The sequence below is a fragment of the Macaca nemestrina genome, chromosome 13, assembly GCF_043159975.1.
Source record: "Macaca nemestrina isolate mMacNem1 chromosome 13, mMacNem.hap1, whole genome shotgun sequence".
In the NCBI taxonomy this organism is placed as follows: Eukaryota; Metazoa; Chordata; class Mammalia; order Primates; family Cercopithecidae; genus Macaca; species Macaca nemestrina.
This window is the reverse complement of record NC_092137.1, coordinates 85,249,041-85,275,726: the sequence shown is the minus strand read 5'-3', so window position 1 is coordinate 85,275,726 and position 26,686 is coordinate 85,249,041. Positions and strand designations below refer to the sequence as shown.

At 41.2% G+C, this 26,686-nt stretch overlaps 1 protein-coding gene across 10 annotated transcripts in view; it reads right to left on the bottom strand.

Annotated features, from left to right (window-relative positions):
- Nucleotides 1-26,686, bottom strand: part of LOC105465361 (dynein axonemal heavy chain 6) — a 383,399-nt gene that overhangs the window by 134,221 nt on the left and 222,492 nt on the right. For 9 of the 10 annotated variants that reach the window (XM_011713768.2, XM_011713766.3, XM_011713767.3 and 6 more), the window contains exons 38-45: nucleotides 23,010-23,231; nucleotides 22,039-22,186; nucleotides 20,035-20,192; nucleotides 15,281-15,412; nucleotides 10,896-11,067; nucleotides 6,784-6,930; nucleotides 5,692-5,765; nucleotides 3,681-3,835 (exon numbers count right to left, since the gene is read on the bottom strand). In XM_011713768.2, the coding sequence (XP_011712070.2) occupies nucleotides 3,681-3,835; nucleotides 5,692-5,765; nucleotides 6,784-6,930; nucleotides 10,896-11,067; nucleotides 15,281-15,412; nucleotides 20,035-20,192; nucleotides 22,039-22,186; nucleotides 23,010-23,231 (1,208 nt within the window). The remainder of the gene's footprint in view (nucleotides 1-3,680; nucleotides 3,836-5,691; nucleotides 5,766-6,783; nucleotides 6,931-10,895; nucleotides 11,068-15,280; nucleotides 15,413-20,034; nucleotides 20,193-22,038; nucleotides 22,187-23,009; nucleotides 23,232-26,686) is intronic. The other variant, XM_071076977.1, reaches the window with a different exon arrangement.

Below are 26,686 nucleotides of genomic sequence, written 5' to 3'. Positions count from 1 at the left end.
GGATCTTCTGAAATAAGAATCAAACTGAAATTTGTTTCCTCCACCTGTACACCCTCTCCTACTCCTCAGACAGGTCCACTTTTTCCATACCTTGAGTGACTAGGTAAGACGGCTTTGTCTAAAACCAGGGTCAGCAAACTATGGCCTGCGGGCCAAATCTTGCCCCTTAAACATGTGGTTTTTTAAATGACCCATGAGCTAAGAATGGTTTTTAGATTTTTTTTTAATGGTTGAAAACAATTTTTAAAGAGTAAACACCACATGTTCTCACTCATACGTGGGAATTGAACAATGAGAACACTTGGACACAGGGTGGGGAACATCACATACCTGGGCCTGTCGTGGGGTTGGGGGATGGGGGAGGGATAGCATTAGGAGATATACCTAACGTAAATGACGAGTTAATGGGTGCAGCACACCAACATGGCACATGTATGCATATGTAACAAACCTGCACATTGTGCACATGTACCCTAGAACTTAAATTATTAAAAAAGGAGTAATATTTCATGATATGTGAAAATCCTTTGAAATTCAAATATTAGTGTCTATAAATAAAGTTTGTTGAAACATAGCCAAGCTCATTCATTCACTTACTGTCTGTGGCTGCTTATGCATTATGACAGCAGGGTTGAGTAGCTGCAGTATGATCTGCAGAGCCTGAAATATTTTCTATCTGGCCCTTTACCAAAGCAGTTTGTCAACCTCTTCCCCAGAACTTTTGGCCAACTCCTCTACTGGGACAACGAAGACCCATAGCACCATTGTGATTGCTATGTGTCTGCCACAGTACATATCTACTGAGAGACACATCAGATGTCTGTTTGCTTATTTCCCTTCAGCTGCCCAGGCGAGTATAAAATTGAGGGCAGAATGAATAGATAATAATGTTTTCTTATTTTTCCCATAATGTACAAGTGTCCTACAGTTGATGAAATGTTGAATATGATAAAAATCTTGCACTTTATATGTCACTCTTTCCTTATTTCATGTATATTATTATTAATAGTAGTTTGATTATTTCTATCAGAAACTACTGGAAACAAATTACTTGTCCGTTCTGCTTTGTAGTATTACTTTTTTTTTCTGGCAATTTACTTATAAATGGATTGAAAACTTCCCCTAGTAAGAATTCTCTAATTTAGTAGGTAAGTTACATTTTCTCTCACGTAGCAGGCAAGAGATGGTTCTCCTAATTAGTGGCTTAAATACTAATAGATTTGTTCTACTATCCTTGGAGCGTGGTGACAACTTTGGGGGCACACAATGGGCAGAAACTGCCTGGTGCATTTGCTCTTTGAAAGTACAAGCTCTGAAGCAAAATTTTCCCCCCTGAGTTACAAGACTTTTACTTACCCCGTGTTAAAAAGTCAAAAACTAAAATGTCACCAACAAATGGAAATGTAGTATGTGCTAAATTACTGAGTATTTAGTAATTAATCCATAACTCACTTTCATAACAAAGCCCTTTCCATTGCCAATCAGTATTAGGTGTTTGATCGCTCTTACAAGCAGAAATATGTTTTCTCTGATTCCTTACTGATCCTCTCTTGAATAAAAGAGGACAGTCTACATCATTATTTACATGGCAGTCCTTTGTGCATCTGAAAACCAAATCTTCACCATTCTACAAATGGTTTTTAATTTCCTGCTATAATATTTTAAGCAAACCTTGAGGGGCCTGGTAATTCTCTTTCACAAAAGTAAGAAAGATTATAAATAGAATTAAGCCAACTTTGCCTATGGTCTGGTCTATTCTCCAGGAAGTTTCTCAGACCAAAATGCTTCCATTATTTTTTTCCTTGTAGGCTTAGGGCCTGCCTAAGCGATGGGAATAAAAGTTGTTAGGGGATAGCATGTGGGTATGCTGCCAGGGGGACAGAGGGGAAGCAAGTGGCATCTGGACAAGCCAATGACAAATGACCTATGTTATAACACTTAAGCTATGACAAACACAAATCTTGAATTAGGGCTAATTAAAGAGATGAAATATGCAACAGGTGAAGACTTTATTTGCTTATGGTTTATGTGAAAAAAATCCTAGGGATTTAATTGTCAGTATTAACAAGGACCAATGCTAAAATGCAGTTGACACAGGAAAAAAACCAAAGCCATGAAAATCTTGCTGCAGCAATAGACCACGGGAAATCCTACTCTCACTGTATTTTGCTGTATTTATTCCACAGAATATGATATCAAATCTGGATGCTGCATTTTAAGTAGAACATTGAAAAATTATAAAGTGCTCAGAATGTGAAGACTGGAAATAATCTCTAACAGGCAATAAGAAAGATGTGGGATAATTTTGCCTGGAGAAGATAAAGCTAAGAAGAATATGGGAATGGTCTTCAAATATTTGGAGGGCTGTTATGAAAAAAGTGAGCCCATTTTGGGTAGGGGCACCTGCGGTGGAGTTAGAGCTGAAGCACTGGCTGTGATCCCCACCTGCCACTCACTGACTAGAGGACTTTGGACCATTTACCTAATCTCTTTGTGGCACATTGCGTTGTCCAAAAAGTGGCTGCAGTAATGCCTCTGGTCCTACTTGCTCTTTGATCCCATCAAGAGATAGGGTCTCTGTCCTCTTCTTATGACCTTGAGTGGGCCTGTATGACTGCACTGACTAGAAGAGCACAGTAGAAATGATGCTATGTGACTTCCAAGACTATGTCAAAAAGGTTGTTTGGCTTCTGCCTGGCTCTCTGTCTTGGGGCACTTGCTTTTGGAGCCCTGAGCCACCATGTTGAGAAACCCAGACACCCTGATGCTGCCATGCTGAGAGACAAGTGGAGAGACTACGTGGAGGTGGAGATGCTCCAGGCACTCCAGCGGCAGTCTGATTGTAACTGCAAGAGAGACGCTCAGAGAGAACAGTTGGGAAAATTGAGAGATGATAAAATGAATCTGCTAAGGATAGGAGTGGCTTATTATGTAGCAACAGAGCACTGGGACATTCTCTGAGCCTTATTTGTAAAGAGATTATGATCCTAAGCTACAGAGAGAGTGTTGTACCAGGTAAATGAGATGCTCCATATCATGGTTTCATACCCACGCTGAGTGCCTTAATCATGACTGCTTCACAGGATGGGATGGATACCAGAAGCACAGGAGGCAGATGTTGGCTTATCCTGGAAAGATCATTTTAGCATTAGAACTGTCAAACAGGACAGGAGCCACTTCAGAAAGTGTGCCCCAAGGACTGCAGATATTTAGGCTGGATGCTTATGAATGTGTCAAGGGTGTCCCTCACAGGACACTTGCAGTGGGTAAGAGTCAGACTCGCAAGCAGGTGAAATATCTGATCCTGGATTGAACTTGTTTTGCTATAATTTTGAAGTTCCTCTTTCTTTAGGTATGCATGGAATTAGCCTTGTTATACCGTACATGTATCTCTGTAAACAACCCCATATCCTTTTTGTAACAAGACAGAACAGATAAAAACAAACAAAAACCATCAATTAATATTTAGCAAAAATAACGACTCTGGGGATTCCATAGAAAGCTCATTCCACAAATATTTAAAATATGTTAAACAATAACTCTTAAGTTATGGTGAGAATTAATAAAAGACCTCTGACCATCTAGCAATCTGTTTAAAGAGTTTATACAACTTATTTTTTTACCCTTTAATACAAAAAATATTAAATCAATGCATTATTGGATGCCTTATAGCACTATACCTTGAAACATGTTCTATAGCATCCTGGAAGAACACCAACTTTACTTCTTTGGGATTTGTGAGATTATAATCATCAAGATAGTCCTGTAGAACATTTGCAATTTTCTCTATATCAGGCATGTCATCATAAATCCGATCAGCTTTATCTGCTCCAAACTATAATTTATGGGAGAAGAACCAAGTTGGATTAATTCTGATAGACACATAACCTGGAAAATCCATTTCATTTAACTTTCTCAAGAGCTACACTGGAATTTTGAAGGTCTTTGCAATAAAACTTACATAGGAGCTCAGACACAGGGTTTTGATTTTTCTCACAATGCTACATTCTGATTTCATTTTTTTTTTTTAGACGGAGTCTCTCTCTGTTGCCCAGGCTGGAGTGCAGTGGAGTGATCTCAGCTCACCACAACCTTCGCCTCCTAGGTTCAAGTGATTTTCCTGCCTCAGCCTCCTGAGTAGCTGGGATTACAGATGCCCACTCCCAGCTTATTTTTGTATTTTTATTATAGACGGGGTTTCACTATGTTGGCCAGGCTGATCTCGAGCTCCTGACCTCAAATGATCCGCCCGCTTCTGCCTCCTGAAGTGTTGGGATACAGGTGTCAGCCACTGTGCCAGACCTGGTTTCATTTTTTTGTTGTTAGGTTATTGACATTGGAAAAGCTAACTGGTTAAAAACTATGCATAGCAGACTGCTGTTATTATAAAAAATCATGCCAGAACTATTTGTAGTTTTTAAATAGCAGTCATCTAGGGTTACTAAATTGTTGAGAATTAAATTCAGGTGTAAACTTCAGGGAGTCGAGTCCTTGTTTTAATCTATTGATGATGTCCCTTCTCTATTGTATGTAGCAACTGCCCCAGGGGCACTTTCTCCTGGACTGTTTTACTAAAACACACACAAGCAATGCAAGAAGAGTCTAGCTGTTCTTTTTCTGTTTATTCTCTCATCTGATAATACAATCAACTAGAAACACACAGGAAAAGAATCTTCGAAAACAAACTTTGGACATACTTTTAATAATAAACATAAATACATACTTTACAAAAATACATAGTTTATCTTTTTTATTTGTCAGTGGTAATACTTATCTAGAGTGGAGTTACCAGAGTGGTGAGGTATTGCATACATATAATATAATGACGAGTTCCTTCATGTGCTGAACCAGCATTGATTGAGAGCCTGCTACGTACCTCTGTGCAGGAACCTGGGAACTTAAGATGAACAAAACTAGACGTGGTCTCTGCCCTCTTGGAGACACTGGGAATGTTTTACTCAAACAAGAGGCACCTTAGTAAAACAACATGGCTATCTGCCAATGTAGGCAGGGCAGTGAGATAGCAGATTTATTCTAGGCAGGTCAAGAGGGTAAAATTTACCAGAGGGCAAAATTAGGTCCAGAGGGTAAAAATTAGACAGACAGTATTGCAGAGATGGGCTTGAGGAACTCATAAGGGAATAAAAGGAAGTTAAATATAAAAAAATTGCTACGAATTAGAGTTACTCTTAAATGAAGAGAACAATTCTCTTAACTAAGTAGCTTCACTACGTAGAGCACAATAAGGGGGAAGTCCTGAGTTAAGAGACTAGACCTCTCTGCTTCCTTCCAAACTGAATACCTGATAGCTCTCTGATTCAAACCGTTACCAAAATGAATGTAATTAGACCAGGAGTCAGCAAACTTTTTCTGTAAAGGGCCAGATAGTACATATTTTAGGCTTTGCAGGTCATATGGTCTTTATCACTACTACTGCACTCTGCTGTTGTAGAGCAAAAGCAATCATATAAAAAAATCATATATATAAATGGCTGTGGCTATGTTCCAAAGAATTTTGTTTACAAAAATAGGTGGCAGGCAGATTTGGCTCATGGAACATAGTTTGCTGACATCTGGCCTAGATCTTAACTCTTCACACATGTGAAGTTTTTATAGAATATAAATTTGAATTGGAAAATAATAAATGCTTTAAAATTTTCAAATGAGGTCAAGTCAGTTTAACATACTTGCCTTAATAAAATCTCCAAATATGATGGGCTTATTCAAAAAATATTCCAGGTCAATTGCAATTCCAAAATGTTTGTCTATTTAAAGAACAAAACCAAGTTTTTAATATAATGATAATCTTGAATGGAATATTTTAGTGATAAAACATACAGAATAACAGCTGCTACTTTACTTAGAAGACTTAATTAATATATATGAAAACTGAGAGAATGCTGTGTTAACTCCATGCCGCTTTAGTTTAGCTGATAATCTCCCAAGTTTAAGATTAAGAATACTTAACAAATAATTTAAAACACTTGTTAAATAATGAATATTGGATACTTATTTAAGAAATAGGAAGTATTTTAAAATTATCCTGGCTTTTGTTTTTTTTTTTGAGACAGAGTCTTGCACTGTCACCTGGGCTGGAGTGCAATGATGCAATCTCAGCTCACTGCAACCTCCGCCTCCTGGGTTCACATGATTCTCTTGCCTCAGCTTCCTGAGTAGCTGGGATTATAGGTGCACACCACCACATCTGGCTAATTTTTTGTATTTTTAGTAGAGACAGGGTTTCACTATGTTGGCCAGACTGTTCTTGAAATCCTGACTTCGTGATCCGCCCGCCTTGGCCTCCCAAAGTGCTGGGATTACAGGCATGACCACTGTGCCCGGCCTATCCTGGCTTCTTACCAGACAAAATGCTCTTTCTCCTACTTTCTCTCCTCTACTTAAAACTTCATAATAAATTAAAATACTAACACTTCCTGAATTTATTTATTTATTTTGGTATTTTTAGTAGAGATGGGGTCTTGCCTTGTTGCCCAGGCTGGTCTTGAACTCCTGAGCCCAAGGGATCCATGTATCCAACCACCCAAAGTGCTGGGATTATAGGCATGAGCCACCACGCCTGGCTGACCCTTCCTGAATTTTAATAAAATTATTTTATAATATTGCATAATATTTCATATATTTTAATATATATTTGAACCTTCAAAGAAAATAACTTTTACTCATAAATTATGAAAATTCTTTTTGTGTTAATTGTTCTTTGTGGAAACCAAATTGCTTTTCTAATCAAGTAAAAAAAAAGAATAGGTAAAGATTCATATTTACTGGCCATTTCTGTCAGAATAACATGGAAATATTGCTTATCTTCATTATTAATCAAGCGATCGTGGAAGACTCTTTGGCACTCATGGCAAAAGAGTCTAAATATCTGAATTTCTTCTCTTATTGTTCCTGGATCACATTGGAGGATACCTGTTTTTTAAGAAAAGAAAAAAACAAAAAGAAAAATTCTACATTTGTAGAATCTCCAGTAATAGTTTAATTAGGAAATCCTTAAGTACAACTTCACCCTGACATTGCCAAAAATGACTGCTTCCCCGGTGGATATACACATATACGAATAGTGACCTCATTTTTCGATAACAACATTGGGATACATTATTTGACAAAGACATTTCTGTCCCTGTTTTGTGATGTTTCTTTAACTGAGCATGTGAAGTGGTCAGACTCCACCATGTAAGCAAGTGGATCCCATTGTTACATGAGCTGCAATATGCTAAGTGAAGGGCCTCACGTTACTTTAAAATAGACCGAAGTATATGTATTTACTTATCTTGCAACTTTCCTCCTCCCAAGGCTTATACTGTTTTTGAAACTCCCATTTCTCTCTCTTTCCCAATGTCAGTCCTCACCAAATGCCCCTGGCCCTTCCGGCTTCTACTAAGATTATTCTGAGTACTCATTTCATTAGTGTAAATTGTTATTGCAAACACAGTTCTAATAATTTCAAGTTACAATCAAAGCAACAATGTACAGGAATTTCTGGAAATGGTACTTCTCCACAGAGACCACCAATATGGGGCTCCTCACACTGTAGACGGGGGCAGGGAGAGTGTCTACTGTGCATGTGGACACACACAGCAGAGAGTGGGTACCACACAGCATGGTAGGTACTGCTCATGTTGCTTTGGAATACTAGGGTATTTCTGTAGATAATGATGCTACCTGTTTTTTGCATCTCATGTTTGTGTTTGTGTGTGTGTTTGACATATATGTTTCTTGAAATGCTTGAAGTTTTTGTTTTTATTATACTTTATGTTCTAGGGTACATGTGCACAACGTGCAGGTTTGTTACATACGTATACATGTGCCATGTTGGTGTGCTGCACCCATCAACTCGTCATTTACATTAGGTATATCTCCTAATGCTATCCCTCCCCCCTCCCAAATGCTTGAAGTTTTAATTATTTTCAGTTAATATTTGTAGAAATAAGGAAATTTCTAGGACTTTTAATGAAATGCGGAACCAAGGAGAAAGAGATTCAACATTGGAATTTCCTGTGTATAGTATGATGTGTCATTTCAGAAATAAAGTGGATCCTGAATTTTGAAGCTCAAAAATTATCTTAAAAATAGGAATAGAAAGGCAATGGGGAAGGATAATAAATAAATGACAAGATTAGACAATGTCTGAGGATCAGTAAGTGAGTGTGAAGCAGTTCATGAAAGAAATGAAGTCATATTCTAATGTTTTCTAGGAAAATTGAGTTCATGAATAGCAGGACTAAACTGCTAGTATAAGAGGGCATGATTTCAGTGGAGGAAGAGGAAAACAAATTATTTTGTCATCCTGTGGCAAGGATGGTGTGCCAGCTTTGAGAGTCTTTCAGGCTCTTGAAGGAGGAAGAAAAAGAAAAGAGTGACAGAGCTTTCAAATCGGGAGTTGGGAAGACCAGGAACCTGTGTGAGAACTGTGCATTAGGGAGGAGCAGGACGGGTTTGCAGGGTTCTTAATGCCTAAGCTCCTGCCATGGGCCAGCATCTCTTAGTTCATTCCCAGACTTGTTAATGCACAACAGGTAATGACTTAGATTGTGATGAAGACAGGAAGGAGAGCTAGCTGTCAAAGAGGCCAGTCATTGCTTCACAGGAAAGCACTCCGCAGCTTCTACTTTGGCTACTTTGCAGATATTAAAAACAAACTTATAAATGTTAGTTAGAATCTTTTTAGAGAAAAAAAATATTGGCTGGGCACAGTGGTTCACGCCTGTAATCTCAGCACTTTGGGAGGTCGAGGCAGGTGGATCACCTGAGGTCAGTAGTTCAAAACCAGCCTGACCAACATGGCAAAACCCCGTCTTTACTAAAAATACGAAAATTAGCTGGGCATGGTGGTGTGCACCTGTAATTCAAGCTTCTTGGGAGGCTGAGGCTGGAGAATCGCTTGAACACAGGAGGTGGAGGTTGCAGTGAGCCGAGATCGCGCCACCGCACCCCAGCCTGGGCAACAAGAGTGAAACCCTATCTCAAAAAAAAAAAAAAAAAAAAAATTAAGAGTGGTGTAGAACAAAGGGCACTGGATGGGGAGTCAGGGAATGAAGCAGATCATGGAGCAACTAAGAGATAGTGTCCTTGTATACAAAATCAGGGGAGATTTGTTTATTCGTCTAGACATACATTCATTCAGTGCCAGGCCCAGTTAGGCACTGGGATACAGTGGTGAACTAAGCATACAGCCCTTGGGAAGCTGACGTCCTAATGGGAGAGACAGATACATAAACACACATATATGCAGAGAAATATGTGCGATATGATTACAGGTAATAGGAGCTATGAAGGGACATGGGAAAGTTTTGCTGAGGAGGTGACTTTGAGCAGGGAAAGTGAGCCATGTGCGTATCTGGTGTCAGAGCATTGCAAGTGACATACAGAGGTCCCTGGGCAGGTCCGATTTCAGGAATGGCAAGGAGGTGGCAGTAGCAAGGAGGAAAGTGGTAGGCAATGAAAGGGAGAGGGAGCCCGGAACCAGATCACTCAGAGACTCAACACAGGCAGGTGCTGGAAGCAGCCTCAGGAGGGTCTCAACAGGGCCCATGGTTGGCTGCTGTGCAGAGGGCAGAGCTTGGTCCCTTTGAACAGGGTAAATGGACAACCGGAAGCAGGAGATTAGAGAGGAGGTTAGAGGGGTAGTGGATGGAGTGGTGAGGAGTGGTTAGATTCGGCATATATTCTGAAAATAAAGCTGTCAGGATTATTCGTGGATTGCACAGGGGTTTTCAAGGTTCCTGGCGAGAGCAATTAATGGTAGTCTCCTCTGGGGCCGGGGTACGTATGGCCAAGGTGGAGGGGAAAAGCAAGAGTTCCGTTTAGACATGCCAAGTTTAGCAGGCCAGCTGGATGCCTGAGGGCGCACACTGAGAAGGAAGCTGGATATGCAAGTCAGACTCTTAGAGTAGGGGTAGGAGCTGGAGGCAGGCACTCTAGTGCCATCTCTGAGTAGACGGTATTTGACAATATAGAATTGACCAAAATTACTGAGGGAATATGTGTGTAGATCTGAAGACCGAGCCCTGTGGCCCCAACATTTTGAGGTAGGGAAAGGAGGAGCAGCTATCAAAACAGACTGGGCGACAGCAGGCAGTGAGGGGGGACCGCAGGAGAGCCTGCCCTGGACCACTGGAGAAGGTGGGGAGCGGCGAGTTGTGTGGACACTGCTGTGAGGTTAAGGTGCTGCTGAGAGCTGACCAGTGAATCTGAGCAGATGGAGACAGGACTCAGGTAGAGTGCAGTGTTGGGAATCACATTTTGATTGACATTTATTGAAGGGAGAACTGGAGGGAGTAAGTGAGACAGGGAGGAGAGACCATACTTTTAGAGGTCTTTCTACAAAGAGCAGAGAAATGGGAGGGGTACCATCAGGGGATATGGGACTTACAGAAATCTTTTTTTTTTTTTTTTTTTAAGATGGGAGGTATGATAGTGGCTTTTTATGCCATTAGGCATGATCCAATAAAAGAGGAAACTTTGAAGATGAGAAGAGAAGTGGGAATTATGATAGCAAAATCCTTGAATAGACAGGAGGGTATTGGGTTCAGTACTAGAAGGAGCACTGGCACTGATAGATGCAGGGGCAGCTCAGCCCATGGAAGGAAGATGCAGGTTGTCTGAGAGATTTAGAAGATGAGGCAGCCCTGGTCCAATTGCTTCTATTTTTTTTTTTTTTCAGTGAAAGACAAGTAATCAGCTGGGAGTGAGAAATGGGAGGCAGTGTTGGCCATGTGAAATAGTTGTAAAGCACTCAGCCTGAACAGGAACAGGTGATGGGATTTCTGGGTGAGTCACAGAAAACTGCATACATACAATGTTACTGAGAGATTTGGGGGCCAATGGAAAAGAAGGGAGGGTGCGGATCAGAAAACGAGGGTTCAGTACACTACCTTGCACACATTTGGATAAGTCCCTCAAGTTAAAGACGTAATGGGACTTGGCAGGTGTTGGTAGGAGGTCAACACTCATTTTGTTATAAATCTCAACTGAGGCTTCTACAATGCTTGATGCAGTTTGCTTTACAGCTGGTGGAAAGTCACTCAGGAAACCATTTAAGATGGCCTAGAACCAGAAACATAACATGAGAGGATTAGATTTATTTTAAACCAAATATCTATCTTTTAAGTACTCCGGATGACATGTTTTCTAATAACAGAAAGCCAAATTCCAACACAAAGTCTTCTGGTATCAAAGCTCTTCTGCTTATTTCAGAAAACATTCTCGAGGATGCACTCACTCCTGTCTTCTGTGATTGTTTTGTGACGCCTGAGTGGCATTCATATCTGACTAGTGAATTTACATGAACGTACTCTCAAGTAATTTAGACCTCTGCTTGAGGTGAGTCCAAGGGGTCATCAAGAAGGGCACAAACCCACCTGAAAAAGAACAGAAACCCTCTCTCTCACTTTTATGGACGAATGATCACCACTCTCAAAGATTTACATCTTCATGTATATTTCAAATATGACTTACTTGCAATGGTGAACTCCTTCACATTCAGCTTCCCCATTTCAGTAGCTGGCCATTCCCTCCTAAGCTCAGATCAGGAGCTTGGAAGTCTCTTTAGACACTTCCCATTCTCTGTCCCGCACAATCAATCTTGAACACATTTCTTGGGTCTGTTTGCTTCTCTCTGTTTCCCCGGACATCACCCCATTCTGTGCTCCACTCTTTTAAATCTGGGTTTCTCCCCTCTCTCCTTCGCTCTGGCCTCTCCACTTCCATTCTGGTCTCCCTGCTGGTCCACCCTTCCTCCAGCTCCCTCACTTCGCCCATCCCTTCCATTGCTCCCTGTGTCCCCGCCACACTAGTCTGAACGCCCGCGCTCCTTCCCATCTCAGGCCCGTGCACTACTGCTCCCCTCTCTCTGTGCCTAGCCCTCTCTGCTTGGCAGGTGCCTTTTCATCCTTCATGTTTTAGGTTACATGCCGTCTCTCCAGAGAGGCCTTTCCTGACCACTCAATCTAAAACAAGTCCTCCCATCAGTCTCTCTGATCTTCTCATCCATAACATCACAACTTGAACATGTGTATTTATTAGCTAGTCCTTGACCCCCAAGTGCTTGGAAAAATCATTATTGTTTTTTAAATAGATAAATTCTTATCACCATTAACCTTGGGGTAACTCATGGGAGAAGCCACCAGAATGCATATCTATGTTTGCAAGTTAGTCCAATCTGAAGTTGTGACTTCAGATTTGGTGTCATATATGAGATCTTTTGAAATAAACCTGAGTATTTGTTTTCAGTGGGTCTCCTGTTTAAAATTTGCTTTAACTTGTGAGGATGACCTCTTTAGGTATCCCCTCCTGGGACCCCAACATGAGTTTAACATACTCCACATGGTCTGTATTTTATGTAGGACCATCCCAAACCCAATCTTTAAATTTGATGAAAATCTGTCCATTTGTATGTGTATGATGGAGAATAGACAAGCTGATAATTTTATCTATATATATGTTATAGGTAAGTAAAAAGCTCCAGCCTTCTCTTCTCCATGACACAAATACAAATACAAATACAGTTTCTAACATATGCATGAGTAACTGTGTGTCTGTATCTAGATATCTCATTCATCTATTCATTGTCTGCGTCCGTGGAAGAAGATCCATGAGGACAGGGATGATACACCAATGTCAGGCGTATGGAAGGTGCTCAACAAATATTTGTTTAATGAATGAATTAAAGGCAACTAATTGGTATCCATACATTAAAATTAGCGTATCATTATAAAATTTACTGAGGACCACAGCCTGATATTCTACTTAAGGATCTGGCTTACATGATCTGCCTGGTAACTTTGCAAAACTCTTACTAAGAACATGCACACAAGACACAGGCAGATTTCTCAGTTTTGGGAGAAGGATTCTTTGGCATAAGCACATTATCACTAGTTTATGGAGCCAATCATGGTTTTCAGTTACTGCTGTTATAGCTTTCTAACTAGAAATTTCATTAAATTTAATTTACCTGGTTGTGTGCTGTTCAGTTCACCCTTGGAGTGTATAGTGATGCATATTTTGGCACATACATTTCCAATAAGTAAACACTCAGATTTGTGTGAATTGTGTGGTCCAAGAAAGAGTCACTTATAATGTACATATTCCAACTGAGCAAACTGTGACTGGTTATTAGTGATGCGCTCCCTGCATATATGCACTGTTTAACTAATTTGCAATAGACTATCAAAGAAAGTATAATGATAGGACTAATTGTGTTAACACTAATAGGTGATTGAAAACATTATATATAATATACATGTACAATTTAGATTCATAGGCTTCTTTTATATAGTAGAAATAAATCTATTTATATATGTTGCTAACAATAAATTAGCTTATTGATTTTGCTCTTCTTCAATTCTTGACTACATCCAAGTTCTTTCTCCTCCAAACAGTAATGAAGGACAGGACAGATGGGTGATGAATTATTGGGTCCTGCTTAGGTGGGCTGTGATGAAAAATGAAGTTTGAGATCCATGGGCCTAGAGCAAGTTCTTTTTTCCTACAGGCAAAATACCCTGTCCATTGTAATGACAGCAATATTCTTTCCCACCTGAATTCAGTCCAACCCGGTAGCCCCCAGAATCTCGCAGTTTTGCAACGTATCATTTCTATTTCCCCTTATAGCTAGTGTGGATTTTAAATGTAAACCTGTAAAGTTACAGTGGGAAGAAGCAGCTCTATCACAGCCAGTTTTCAGCTGTGATGTGCTTGCTGGACGATGTTCCCATGGGTGACACATTTCCATGGACATGATAATCCCACAGGAGGTTGAGAGTTGGGGACCATGTCTTTCCCAGTGGCCCAGACTTCACTGTATTCTTCTCATCCACAAAATGGAAATCATTCCATTTTGGAATGATGAAGAATGACGTTTTTGTAGTCATAACCCTGAATCTGCTTTAACTTAATAAAAAATGAAACAATTTGCAAATTCAGTTTCTTCTAACCAGGCATAAGTTTCTTGAGACACCCCTCACCACTCATCACATCACAGTGGATCTGTGGTGTGGTTGGGAATCATGCACTTCAAACTTCAAAATATAAATATAAAAGTTCTCAGAAAAAGTGTGCAGGGGCTTAGACAACCCCTCTAACAGCTTTGGTGGTTCCTGTTATGTCTTGTTCTGTACTCTGGCGCTTAATTATAGGAGCTAAGCTCCCATCCTTTCGTATTTTCTAAAGCACTCTCCCGAAGTTTTTCAAAATGTGGCAGTTTTTATATATCTTTGTGGCATTGCTCCTAAACAGCTTATTGGAACTACTTCAATTTATTAAAAATAATTTCCCACAGAAATAAGCTATTTAAATACAAACAGAAAACTCCTTTCCATGTACTGAAGGTTGTATACATGTGGAGTCTGTCCCTCTCGAGAGAGGGCTTCCACTGGAAGAAGTCGATGCTGGTAATTGCCACATCCTTGGGCATCACTGTCCACATCACTGTCATCAGCTTCTCCAGGCCAGTCACCTGAACTGTCTTATTCTACCTTTGCGCACACCTTACCATTTCCTGCCTCTGCAGTTGCATTCACCCAGCACTTCCTGTTCCTAAGATCCATTCCTCCCTGTCAATTCCCAGCATCTCCAAGCCTCAGCTCACAATCTCTCTTCTCTAAGAAACCTTTGCAGGTTGGGTATGCGGGGCTTTAGTCATGCTGCTTCATATTCTCTTATTATTCCACTCAAAATAATGCCTCACAATCTGTTGAGCACTTGTAGGGCAGGTGCTATTATTTTTCCCATATAAAGGATGGAGAAGTAGCCCTTTAGGGAAGTTAGTACAGGTGGACAAAATATAGGTTATTGTTCTTTGTGAGAGTGGCCAAGGAGATGAGTTCTGTTTTAGGTGTGTTGAGCTTGAGCTCTCTGGCATATCAGGTGCCAAGTTTGGTGGCAAGTGGACACACAGACCTAGTGGTTAGGTATGAGATGAGCACAAAGGCAGGGGCTGGGTAGTGATGAGATCTACTAAGAACTGTGTGTGCAGTGCTAAGTGGCAGGGACCTAAGATGCAGCCTTCTCTAAAGGTAGGGGTTTTGTTTGCACAATCTTTCTGCATTTCTAGAACTCTCTGAGACCAACAGATACAGAAGGCAGTGATGCAAATGCCTGCCAGCTACTCTCCAGGAGTCCATATTTACCTGCTTCCTGCTCAGGAAAGAGATGGATAGATGGACTCCTTAGAAACACAAGACACCACTTTGATTGTGGGAGGCTTGGAACACATATGTTTTCTTTTCCCCCTTTTGCCTAAGTTAAAATCAACACTCACCTGAAAAATCTGTTTCAGACTGTGTTCTGAGGGCATTGGGAGGCACAGCATGCTGAAATGTCTGATGAAGCGGGGAGTCACAGGGTTGCGGCCACCGCCTGGAGGTGCACATGCTGATACAATTGTTACATCCTGTGTGCAGAGAAATCCACTTGGATCACTCATCAGAGAACGAAATGAGACCTGCCTATCCCAATGGTAGGACTTCCCAAATGCCAGCATTGCATTACATTTTTTGTGTATGTTAAATGACTTCTCACAATCACTCCAAGAGACCACTGTAATTACACCTATTTTATAGATTAAAAAACCAAGGCCCTGGATGGTTAAGTAAGTTGCTCAAGGTCACTCAGCTGATTCATCTACTTTATATAAATACCTTTATGTGAAACTGTAATCTTAAAAGCTTTGTTATCTGAAGATAAAATATAGCCATTCTTTCAACAAATATTCATTATTCACGGTAGTTAAGTTTAGTAAAGTTGGCTGGAGCACTGGATTAGTGGATACTGAGCCACCGCTCCTAGGGTTAGGTTTCTGTGAGTCTCTGTGATGACATTTTTGTCAACTGACAAATACATAACTTTGTTTTATGTGCGTTTCTGTTTAAAACGCCTTATTTTATATTGTTGAGTCATTAACATTGAACTCATGGACCACAGCACTATTACTCATGCCTAAATGAAATTTATCAAATTCATTCATTTTTTTCAGTAAGGCACATCACAGCCTTTTTGTGTTTAGGAATAGTAGACAGCACTTTAGCACTACACTTGGGCCATTTTAAATAGCAAAATCACCAACAGAAGGCATAAAAATGTGAAAATGTGGCCTCCAGTAGACTGTGTAAAGGGCAGTTGTTCACAGCACGAGAGCTGAAAAAGAAGGCAGAGTGTTGTCTTGTTCCACCTCATCGGGGAACTGTGGGTTGGATGGCTAGAATTTTTCGCCTCTCCGTACATGTCTGCAAAAGACAGAATAAGTGCTATGAATATTGATTTTGCAGTTACAAATTTTTGTGGGCAGGTGAATCTTCAAACATGGAATCCACAAATAGCCTGGGCTATTGTGAATTAAATGGAAAACAAAAGCCCTGTGGGTCTAATGGAGAGAACATGCCACCTATTCCATCTGAAAGCAGCTTTAGTGGGAAGGACAGAGGTTAATACCATAAATCAATGATCTTAAAAATAAATGTGAAACTTTGGGAGGCTGAGGCAGGCAGATCACTTGAGTCCAGGAGTTCAAGACCAGATCGGGCAACATGACGAAATCCTGTCTCTACTAAAAATTCAAAAAATTAGCCAGGCATGGCGGCATGAGCCTGTGGTCCCAGCTACTCGGGGGGCTGAGGTGGGAGGATTGCTTGAGCCCTGGAGGTTGAGGCTGCAGTGAGCCTCTATTGTGCCAGTGCAGTCCAGCCTCAGTGACAGAATGAGACCCTGTCTCAAAAATAAAATAAAATAAAATAAAATAAAATTGCAATAAAAATCACAGTAAGGTTTTTGAAGGAAAGGGATATAATGCTGAGGCAATGCTTGATGGGGGAACCTTACTTAGTCTGTGGGTCAGAGAAGATTTGGCCAAGGAAATGGTACTTGCAGTGGAGAGCTGGAAGCTGATAGGAGCAGAAGACAAGGCCATAGGGGTGAAGGGAGCAGATGCATTTCTGGCGAAGTGAAGAGTGTGTGCCAATTCCTTTGGTAGGAGGAAGAATCTGAAGACCAAGAGGAAGGCACTCTTGATCTCAGCTCTACAGTACCAAGGCTTGAGGTGGTACCAAGGCTGTCTCTATGTGAATCAGTTCCAATAAACAACGGCTTACTATGTACAAGGTATTAAGCTTAGCAGGGGCCATAAAGATGAGGGAGATGGAGGTCAGGAGCTCAGAGTCTAACATGAAGGAATGCAACACAAGATGAGCACATCAACAGCTGTGACTCAAGAGAGAATGTGAAGACCATAAAGACACACACAGTGCTCCATGCGGGTGAAAGAGGAGCTCACACTGGAAATGGGGGTTTAAGGAAAGACCTTGTGAGCAAGGCAATTTGGAGATGGGCGTTGAAGGAGTAGAAGGATTACAAGGGAAGAGCTGGAGAGAAGGGCCCTTCCAGGTAGAGGACACTATCACAAAGGCATGCGATGGAGGATATGGGTGCATTCAGGAGACATCAAGCCTTCTGCCTCAGTGGGACTGTGGGACATGTGCAGGGAGCAGCAAAAGATCCTTGGATCAGAGCAGCCATTCACAGCCATATGTGGGAGCCTCAGAGTGCCAGGGCGAGGCATTTCCATGTGATTTGTTTGGCAGAGAGGAGCTACTGAGCACTGGCCTGGTGGGAGGTTTGGCAGTCATTCCCTTCCCACCCTCATCCCCATGGCACTGAGTCAGGGGAATTCTAAACCTGCAAAGGGCACGTGATATTCTCTCCTCACTGCGTTGTTGGGAAGATAAAGTTAGATAAAATTATAAAACCTTATATGCAAAAGACTGCTTTCTTTATAAAGAGGCCTAATTATATTCTCTTTTTAGGAAAGGTTTTCCTGTTTAATACAGGTTGTAAATGCAGTCTGGAAGAAGACAACTGCTGACTGCTTCCCAGGAACTGAATACAGGTTCATCTTCCATCCGGGACTTCCTGTGTTGGTGAATGAGGCCCCTTTCTCAGGACCTACTACCTCCGCCCCTATCAGTTTTCACCTATGCACAGCTTGAACGCTCTCTTCAGTCTCCATTTATCCCTCTGCCTCTTACACTCATCTTATTTTTCACTTCAAAGAATGTTTATGCCTTATTTAAGCTCTCATTTTGATAGACAGAAAGTGCTCTACCTGGATTTCCCAGGGAACTGGAGCTTAGCAACGTGGGCAGGGAGGAATCTTAGCTGAAATCACATATTCAGAAGCCGAATGGCCTGAGCTCTAATCCCAGTTTTGCCACTTACGAGTAGTGTGACCTTGGACCAGTCACATAACTCCATACTCTTGGCCTATTTCTTGATCTATAAAACAAGGCTGATAGCATTATCCATCTTGTAGGGATGTTGGGTGCTAGCAGGTGGGAAACACTTAGAATAGTGCCTGTAGTGCTCAGCGATTCTAAACACTTAGAATAGTGCTCAAATAAAAAACAAATACTTGTTTTTATTGTGAGCAAAACTAAACATGCCCCCTGCCCTCTTCTTGTCAAGCGTGTTGGTTTCTGTTATCCAGAACAGAAATGGGGCAGTTAGCCTAGGTTCCCCCTCCTCCCTCTTGACTCCATACCCCACCTGTGATGGTTAACACTGAGTATCAACTTGATTGGATTGAAGGATACAAAGTATTGATCCTGGGTATGTATGTGAGAGTGTTGCCACAGGAAACTAACTTTTGAGTCAGTGGGCTGGGAAAGGCAGAATCACCCTTAACCAACCCTTAAATTGTAGGCACAATCTAATCAGCTGCCCGTAGAGCTAAACTACAAGGAGGCAGAAAAATGTGAAAAGAGTGACTGGCCTAGCCTCCCAGCCTACATCTTTCTACCATGCCGGATGCTTCCTGCCCTTGAACACCGGACTCCAATTTCTTCAATTTTGGAGGTTGGACTGGCTGTCCTTGCTTCTCAGTCTGCAGATGGCCTATTGTGAGAAGTCGTGATCATGTGAGTTAATACTTAATAAACTCCTTTTTATGTGTATATATATATATATTCTGTTAGTTCTGTCCCTCTCAAGAACCCTGACTAACACACCACCAGTCCTGCTGGTCTGCCTTCTGGCTTCTAAACGCTTCTGACCACACGCATCACCCCAGGAGGCTCGACCCTCATCTCTTGTCCTCTAGGCTACTGCAGTTGCCTCTGTTCTTGCTTCCTCTTTAGCCCATCCCTCCCCTGCAGCCCAGGGAATCTTTCCATAACATTTCCTTCAGCAGCTCCTCAGCACTTACAGGATAAATCCAGTTTCCTCCTCATGGGCCCACAGCACCATGGGATGTGACCCCTGCCTCTCCTGTTGCTTTGGTGCTCATATTTCACACCACCTTAGTATTTTACATTCTCCGCTTCTGGGGTATAAAACACTCCCTTTCCCTGCTTTGGCATGCATGCCTTCAGAATCCAGCTCCAACATCACTTCTGGGAGGCTTCTCCCATCCTCAACCCAGCCCTATCCCTGAATCTCTCCTGTCTCTCCCCTCTCACCACTCTGCATTAGAAATGTCTGTCCACCCTCTGAAGCTCTCTGGGAGGCAGGGACTGTTTCACTTGTTCACGGATCTCCTGAATCAAACATGGCAAAAACTCAATATAGACTGAATGCATTGAATTACAAGGAGGAAAAACCGAGGCCACATGTTATGGGCTGAATTGTGTCCCCTGTCCCCAAATCATATGTTGAAGTCCTAACTCGGCATCTCAGAATGTGGCTGTATTTGGAAATAGGGTCTTTAAAGATGTGATAAGCTAAAATGAGGCCACTAGGGTAAGCCCTAATCCAGCATGACGGGTGTGCTTATAAGAAGAGATTTGGACACAGACAGACACAGAGGGAAGCCCATATAAAGACATAGGGAAAGAGTGTTCAGAAGAAACTAATCCTGCAGACACCTTGTTCTTAGACGTCTAGTCTTCAGAATTATGAGAAAACAAACTTCTGTTGTGTAAGCCACCCCATTTGTGGTACTTTGCTATGGTAGTCTCACAAAGTATACATCATATTTCCTTGACATTTAAATTTAAGCACGCCAAGTAATTTAAAAGCTAAAGCAACCTGTATTTCTTTCCAAAATAGTTTGTTTCTGTCATAAAATCCCCCAAAATCTTGATACTGCCGAAGTAATTCAATCGGAGGCTGAGAGCCATAGCGATCCAGTCTGGGCATGTTTAAATCATCAACAAAAATCACAATTCGTTTGTTTCCCGGTGCTCCTAGGGAAATAAAATGAATTTAATTTAAGAATTATGATTTTCCCCTAGAAAATGTAAGCCAAAGCTAGGGTATGACTTTGGACTCAATGACATCCTATAGGTCATAAAGAGCTCAGTTCTAAGTCCTGCCCAGAGGAGGAGATTTCCTTCTGGCCCCACCCAGGCCCTTGCAGGAAGATGTGCTCCTTGTCAGGACGTCCACGTTGTCATGCCAGGTGGCCCCTTATCCTCACTGTCAGGGCACAAGATGGTGGCCTCTCTCCAGCAAGGAGTGAACCTTTCTCTGTCTCAGCCACTGCCCTCAGCAACTGTGTGGCTTAGGCATGAGTGAGGAACATCAGTTTCTTTCCATAGTAGGAAGAGGAAGAATGCCAAAGTTTCCTTTCATAAATGTCATCACGGCACCCTCACAGGGAAAACAGGTTAGATATTCAAAAGCATCCTGATCACATCAAAGGGAAATCCAGTGCAGTGGGGCTGCACAATGCCACATTTAAATAAATATACACACATTAGAAATACACACATTAGAAAAAGGAATGAGTGATAGCAGAGGAAAGAGAAACCCGACGGGCAAATGGCCATGTCTCTGCTGTTGGGATAATTACGGGAGGTGATTCCAAGGCAAACTGAGTGATTCACTCCATCCCATGGCCCCCTGGAAGCCAAGTAGCAGGATGGGGGGGCAAGGAAGGGGTCTAAGAGAAACCTCTGTAAAAATTTGGGGCCCCCACCAGAAAATAGACTGGCATCTGTTGCCCCTTGCCTACCTGAGCAGGAGAGAGGGGACAGAAAGAGGAGGCAGTGAAGCAGCTGGCAGCACCATTGTTTGGCATGACAGGGCCTGCTAGATGGTGGGCAATGTGGGAGGCAGCCAAGCCTAAGCCCTGACTGGTGCACCACCCCAGAGACTGTGGACTGAGCAAGTGGGCCCCAGTTGCAACAGGCTGCAGATGGACTGCTGGAGAGTGAGGGCTGAGGTCCTGACTCCCACCCTCAGGGAAACTTCCAGTGGTGAGGCCAATGCCTGACCTACAGTTCTTTTGGGAGTTGCTTACAAGAGCCCATTCCTGAAAGCCTGCCTCACAGACAGCATGGACACCACTCAGTGCCAGCTACAGAAGCAGGGACCAGCCACAGAGAGGCCCGTCTGAGCACTGGTTAGAGAGAAGAAACTTGTCCTTTCCTTCTTCTTCTCCATTCCCTGCATACTCCAGCCTCCTACAGGGAGGGTGGGGAGGAGTGACGAGCATCCAATGACCCCTTCACCTCCAGTATGTACCTGCAGCCACAAACCTGGCTTATGACAGAGGAGAGGAGGAACTTTGAATTGGGTATTGGATTGAGGCTTAGACTGGCCCAGACTCCAAATGTCTGAAGGTGACCAGAAAGTTATGCTAGTTATCTAAGCAGTTAATAAGGGAGGGTGGGGAAGCTACCACAAAACCTGGCTGAAAGTACTGACTGAAGAAAAAACCAAAACAGTCTCATACTTACTCCTCACTGAGTTCAGATACCCCAATGTGCCAAATATACAGAGGTTTGTTTATTTTAAATAAGGCGAAATCAGTGCATGCTGGAAGAACCTGGGTGGAGAGAGGGAGAGCCATGGAGAGGCAGAGATTGAAGATGTTCTGAGTTGAAGGTGATGATAGAAATAAATGACTTGCTTGGCAACACTAAGACATCTACATAGCTAGCATAAAAACGCCATCAACAGAATCACCTTTACAAGTAAATTAAGCAAATAAAATATCCAATTGTCATTTTATTACATGTACTATTTATGTCATTTATTAGCTTAATGAATAATTTCTGTGGGACAAACTAAAATAATGATTCTTACCTAGAATATTTTTTCTTTTTCTCTCCAGTTTTGACTCAATGATCTCCTGTGTCCTTGCAGATGAAGTTTGAGCAGAAAAATTCAGATAAACAGGGACATAACCAGCTGATTCTTGAATTTTATTTAGCAATCCTTTTGCAATCACAGACTTAAATTAAAATAAGTTAATTAATGTCACATCAATATAATCTCTTTCAGTTATATCTGTAATAATTTGGCACAATAAGTAAGAAACATGATAAAAAAAGAGAGGTTAAAGCTAGATTGAAATGTCTGCTTTCTCTTACTGGAGATTCAATTTAGTTATATTTTTCAGAATCAAAGAGATATTCTAATCAGCACTATCTTAGCAAAAAGTTTTAATTTAGTTTCATGCCAAAATCCAACTTGGCTACTCTTCAAGCCAATTTATGGAAAGAGTCACAGAAAGATGCAAATTTCTTTTAGAATAATTTTTTTGGGAAACAGTGAAATTTTATGTGGATTCTCCAAAACTTATAAGCCCAAATCATCAGTATTCCTCCCTCCATTCTACTTTAACAAAAAACCCCAGATAATCAAGGATACCATTGTTGTATCAGGTATAAGTGAACAGGCAGGAGGGGATGGGCTGATCTTTATCAACAGTCTTTTGGGAATGCAAACTCCTCTGGCCAGTTCCCATCCAACCAGTGCAGTGGCAGCCCGCAAAATACCAAGGAATAAAACATAAAAGCCCCTAAGCACAAATGCTGGCCTACAGGGCTCTCTAGTTCATACAGTATCAACTCCAAGAATGTATTCAGAAACCGGCAAACTTTAGAACAATTCCTAGGATCAATATAGATTCAGCATAACATTCTTCCTGCAAAAGTGCTAAAAGCTAAAAAATAATTCCTCTCAGAAATAATATTACTTCTGGTGCTAACAATTTTAAGTCCACCATGCCCTCACATTTGGAGAGGACTTCTTGTCTGATGTAAGTTTCCTACCTTGCCCACTCCAGTTATTCCAGTAAACAACACAGAATGCTTGACTGCCAGTAGTTTTTCCATTAGGTACCCATAGCGCACTGTGTCAGTTGTGGGGACAAGCATTTCAAAAAATGGAACATCTCGGTTGTATTTGAAGGTAGGTATGATTCGTTCCCAGGGATCCAACCGTTTGGTGTCAAAGTCCATATGAATGCTCCACAGATCACCAGAACTGGGAAGCTAAAGTACAAAATTAAACACCACTTTCAATAGGGAATAAGCAATATTGACACACAGTAGTAGATATATTTATATAGAAACAAAGGCAGTCAAAAAACCTAAATGGATTTGGATTTCTTTTTTCGTTGTAGATACATAGTTATTTAGGTATCTGAGACTAGTTATTTAAACCAAATCATGCAACACAATGCATGAAAATATCTGTTATAGCAATTATATTAAAACCCATGTCAGAATTGTAAAGCATTTTTAATTAAATTTAACATTCAGGGGCTTACTCTATGCCAAATACTATCTCTGATGCTGAGGACAAGTGCTGAATGAGATCCAGTCTCTGTCTTCAATGACCTGGTAATCCCCCTGAGGGACATAAGCACTTCAGTTAATACCCATGGGGAAATAAGGGCTCTAAAGGAGTTTATTACAATCACACACACACACACACACACACACACACACACACACACACACACACACACACATACATAGAGTGATGGCTCATTTCTACTTGCAGGGGAGTTATGGTGATGGCTACAGATTCAGGAAGGCTTCCAGGGGTGGTAATGCTACAACTCAGACTTGAAGAACAAGCTGGAGTCAGATGGGCAAAAAAGGGACGGCATGAGGTGGGAAAGAACGGGTTCAGGATTCAGACTAAAAAAACAGGATTAGAAGTCTGATGCCATGGAAAATATGATGTATGCTGGGAAGCACGAGAGCGCTGCATACATTGAGATGAGGCTGGAAATACAGACGGGCCAAATTTTAAAAGCTTTACTTATTAAAGATCTTAGAGCAACAGTTCAGTGTGGGATTCTAAGCAGGTAGGTAACATAATCAGATTGCATTTCAGAAGTTTCATTCTGGCAGCTGTACAGAGCAATACTGCTTCAAGGTCATTTGACAGTGACTTTTAGTAAGAAATTCATTTTTCATTGTGACTCTGTACATACATATATATGTATATCTACAAACATGTAAAATATTTACCTCTACTATGTGCAATTCACTCTACTTTCTTTTTTTTAATTGTTATCCAGGATCAAAGTTTTTTTTTTTTTTTATTATACTTTAAGTTCTAGGGTACATGTGCACAACGTTCAGGTTTGTTACATATATGTTGGTGTGCTGCACCCATTAACTCATCATTTACATTAGGTATATTTCCTAATGCTATCCCTCCTCCCTCCCCCACCCCACAATAGGCCCCAGTGTGTGATGTTCCCTGCCCTGTGTCCCGGTGTTCTCATTGTTCAATTCCCACCTATGAGTGAGAACATGTGGTGTTTGGTTTTTCTATCCTTGTGATAGTTTGCTCAGAATGATGGTTTCCAGCTTCGTCCATGTCCCTACAAAGGACACGAACTCATCCTTTTTTATGGCTGCATAGTATTCCATGGTGTATAAGTGCCACATTTTCTTAATCCAGTCTATCATTGGAAATTTGGGTTAGTTCCAAGTCTTTGCTATTGGGAATAGTGCCACAATAAACATACGTGTGCATGTGTCTTTATAGCAGCATGATTTATAATCCTTTGGGTATATACCCAGTAATGGGATGGCTGGGTCAAATGGTATTTCTAGTTCTAGATCCTTGAGGAATCACCACACTGTCTTCCACAATGGTTGAACTAGTTTACAGTCCCATCAACAGTGTAAAAGTGTTCCTATTTCTCCACATCCTCTCCAGCACCTGTTGTTTCCTGACTTTTTAATGATTGCCATTCTAACTGGCATGAGATGGTATCTCATTGTGGTTTTGATTTGTGTTTCTCTGATGGCCAGTGATGATGAGCATTTTTTCATGTGTCTGTTGGCTGCATAAATGTCTTCTTTTGAGAAGTGTCTATTCATATCCTTTGCCCACTTTTTGATGGGGTTGTTTGATTTTTTTCTTGTAAATTTGTTTAAGTTCTTTGTAGATTCTGGATATTAGCCCTTCGTCAGATGGGTAGATTGTAAAAATTTTCTCCCATTCTGTGGGTTGCGTATTCACTCTGATGGTAGTTTCTTTTGCTGTGCAGAAACTCTTTAGTTTAATTAGATCCCATTTGTCTGTTTTGGCTTTTGCTGCCATTGCTTTTGGTGTTTTAGTCATGAAGTCCTTGCCCATGCCTATGTCATGAATGGTATTGCCTAGGTTTTCTTCCAGGGTTTTTATGGTTTTAGGTCTGACATTTAAGTCCTTAATCCATCTTGAAATAATTTTTGTATAAGGTGTAAGGAAGGGATCCAGTTTCAGCTTTCTACATATGGCTAGCCAGTATTCCCAGCACCATTTATTAAATAGGGAATCCTTTCCCCATTTCTTGTTTTTGTCAGATTTGTCAAAGATCAGATAGTTGTAGATGTGTGGTATTACTTCTGAGGGCTCTGTTCTGTTCCATTGGTCTGCATCTCTGTTTTGGTACCAGTACTATGCTGTTTTCGTTACTGTAGCCTTGTAGTATAGTTTGAAGTCAGGTAGCATGATGCCTCCAGCTTTGTTCTTTTTGCTTAGGATTGTCTTGGCAATGCAGACTCTTTTTTGGTTCCATATGAACTTTAAAGTAGTTTTTTCCAATTCTGTGAAGAAAGTCATTGGTAGCTTGATGGAGATGGCATTGAATCTATAAATTACCTTGGTCAGTATGGCCAATTTCACAATATTGATTCTTCCTATCCATGAGCATGGAATGTTCTTCCATTTGTTTGTGTCATCTTTTATTTCATTGAGCAGTGGTTTGTAGTTCTCCTTGAGGAGGTCCTTCACATCCCTTGTAAGTTGGATTCCTAGATATTTTATTCCCTTTGAAGCAATTGTGAGTAGGAGTTCACTCATGATTTGGCTCTCTGTTAGTCTGTTATTGGTGTATAGGAATGCCTGTGATTTTTGCACATTGATTTTATATCCTGAGACTTTGCTGAAATTGCTTATCAGCTTAAGGAGATTTTGGGCTGAGACAGTGGGGTTTTCTAAATATACAATCATGTCATCTGCAAACAGGGACAATTTGGCTTCCTCTTTTCCTAATTGAATACCCTTTATTTCTTTCTCCCGCCTGATTGTCCTAGCCAGAACTTCCAACACTATGTTGAATAGGAGTGGTGAGAGAGGGCATCCCTGTCTTGTGCCAGTTTTCAAAGAGAATGCTTCCAGTTTTTGCCCATTCAGTATGATATTGGCTGTGGGTTTGTCATAAATAGCTCTTATTATTTTGAGATAAGTCCCATCAATACCTAGTTTATTAAGAGTTTTTAGCATGAAGGGCTGTTGAATTTTGTTGAAAGCACTTTCTGCATCTATTGAGATAATCCTGTGGTTTTTGTCATTGGTTCTGCGTATATGATGGATTACGCTTATTGAATTGTGTATGTTGAACCAGCCTTGCATCCCAGGGATGAGCTTTTTGATGTGCTGCTGGATTTGATCTGCCAGTATTTTATTGAGGACTTTTGCATCGATGTTCATCAGG